Here is a 2,462-nt window from a genome sequence, read left to right on the forward strand (position 1 = left end):
GAGCTTTGAAAGGCGCCCATAAATAAAATGCATTATTATTATTATTATTATTATTATTATTTGATTTAACCTAGTCAAACCACGGTCTGTAATTACAGTAGTGTTGTAATACAAAATGGCCACTAGATGGAGCTAGGCTGTCATCTAACTACCGGAAGTTACAGCTTCGAAATGTGAGTTTTTCTCCCGACACATCCCAGCTCATATGTTTCTGTTTGGTTTCATTCAACACTTCGGATATGAGTTCTGACAGCAGATCTGTGGATTTGAGCAACAGCCTTGAGAGTGTTCCTGTTTTAATCGAGCAGAGGTCCTCCGTACTGACGTTTCCTCAATTTCAGGTAATGTAATTTAGTGTGTCTGTAGTTGAACACATTGGAGTCTAACAGAGTTTAGTAGCTCTCCACTTATTTAGCTATTTTGAGTATTGTAAGAGTACTGACTCTGTCTACGTGCAATGCAATTTATTTAAACTACATACAGTCTATGGCTACATCTTGCTTTATAGTGAAACTAATACCTCTATTAGATGCACAATAACCTGTGATCAAATGAAGTACATTATTTCACCAGCAGGTGTCAGCAAATCATTACCGGCTACAGAGAAGTCCTCTGACTACGGCACATACAATCTAAAATAACTGCCTCTGTCGAACCAGAGGAGCTGTCCTAGTTTACACTCCTCACTCAGGATGCTCTAAAAGACCTTTATTGTTCATTATAATATATAATGCTATTGACATGAAAGTGACAATAATAACAAAATGTGATGAAGAGAAACTAAAGCTGTATTTGATAATGATAACTGATTGTTATTTTCTTTTATGTATTCATCTGCACATTCATTGATGAAACATAAATCAATGGATATTTTTTACCTAATATTGTTACAACTGGTTTTTTTCTTACCGTTTTTTAAACTTTACCTGACATTTATTTGTGCTGGCAGTAGCTCAGTAGTCTGTGAATGTCCCCTTGCGATAAATCAAGTATTTTCTTCTCGTCATATTTTCAGTATTCTCCAGATAATGTTCAGGGACCAGGAAGCACTCTTGACCCCAGTGAGGTCACCCTCCCCGGATGCTCCTGCCTGTCCCACTCCTGCCCCTCTGAGAGCTGCTCCTGCCTGCAGACACACGGGCAGGCGTACGACAGCACACACACACTCCTGCACAGAACACACTCCGGTGTCTGCTCCCCTGTGTTCGAGTGTAACGCCCTCTGCTCCTGCGGCGAGGCCTGCTCCAACCGGGTGGTGCAGAGAGGCCTCACACTCAAATTGGAGGTGTACAGCACTGAAAAAAGGGGCTGGGGGGTGCGGACACTCAAATCACTCCCAAAGGGGACGTTTGTGTGCGAGTACGCAGGAGAGGTGATCAGTTTTGAGGAGGCCAGACGCAGACAGCTGGCCCAAAGGGCGGAGGACAATAACTACATAATCGCAGTGAGGGAGCACGCAGGTGAAGGCTCTGTCACTGAGACGTTTGTGGACCCCGCCAGAGTGGGAAACGTGGGGCGCTTTCTCAACCACTCCTGCCAGCCCAACCTGCTCATGCAGCCGGTCCGAGTTCACTCGGTGGTTCCCCGGCTGGCGCTGTTTGCCGGGCGGAGCATCGACGCACGGGAGGAGCTGACGTTTGATTACTCTGGAGGATACAGAAACAGAGCGCCTGCACAGAGGGATGCTGGGACACAGAGTGAGACACGGAGAGATGCTGGGACACAGAGTGAGACACAGAGAGATGCTGGGACACAGAGGGATGCTGGGACACAGAGAGATGCTGGGACACAGAGTGAGACACAGAGAGATGCTGGGACACAGAGGGATGCTGGGACACAGAGAGATGCTGGGACACAGAGTGAGACACAGAGGGATGCTGGGACACAGAGTGAGACACAGAGAGATGCTGGGACACAGAGGGATGCTGGGACACAGAGAGATGCTGGGACACAGAGTGATAACCATGGGGTCCAGAGGAAGGAGTGCCACTGTGGGGCCAAGAGCTGTGTCCAATTCCTTCCATTGGACTTATCTATTATTAGTGGAAAACGCTGAAATTAAATGGCATATATATATATATTTTTTTAAGCCTTTATATTAAGACTGATTTTCTTAATGTTGGAGAAAGTGTTCAAGACGAGCCTGGTGGTCTGTTTGTATTATCCATGGGCAATATGGCCAACATCTTCTATCCAATACGTGTTATTTCATACAGTATCATGATAGTAAATATATGAATCATGATAGTAACTGGTAATTCAATAAATGAAAAGTGTATATAAATAATCATGTGGTAAAAGTCATTTATTGTTGTGTGAATTAAAAAAAAAATCTCATTTAATGTAGTGCAAAATGAAATGAGAACAATGATATTTCCAGTTAAACCCGGACTATGTTAGCAGTACATTCATAACCAATGATGGAACATCTGATGAAGGTGAATAGTTTACATTAATTTAGT

The 2,462-nt window shown here is 43.8% G+C and overlaps 1 protein-coding gene across 1 annotated transcript; it reads left to right on the forward strand.

Annotated features, from left to right (window-relative positions):
* The first annotated feature begins 201 nt into the window (after positions 1-201).
* On the forward strand, positions 202-2,248 carry setmar (SET domain and mariner transposase fusion gene). Its single transcript, XM_034083827.2, has 2 exons — positions 202-341; positions 1,016-2,248. The coding sequence occupies exons 1-2, from the start codon at positions 240-242 to the stop codon at positions 2,054-2,056; spliced, it is 1,143 nt and encodes a 380-aa protein (XP_033939718.1). The 5' UTR covers positions 202-239; the 3' UTR covers positions 2,057-2,248.
* Positions 2,249-2,462: the final 214 nt, after the last annotated feature.

Source organism: Pseudochaenichthys georgianus, chromosome 5 (genome assembly GCF_902827115.2).
Source record: "Pseudochaenichthys georgianus chromosome 5, fPseGeo1.2, whole genome shotgun sequence".
Classification (NCBI taxonomy): domain Eukaryota; kingdom Metazoa; phylum Chordata; class Actinopteri; order Perciformes; family Channichthyidae; genus Pseudochaenichthys; species Pseudochaenichthys georgianus.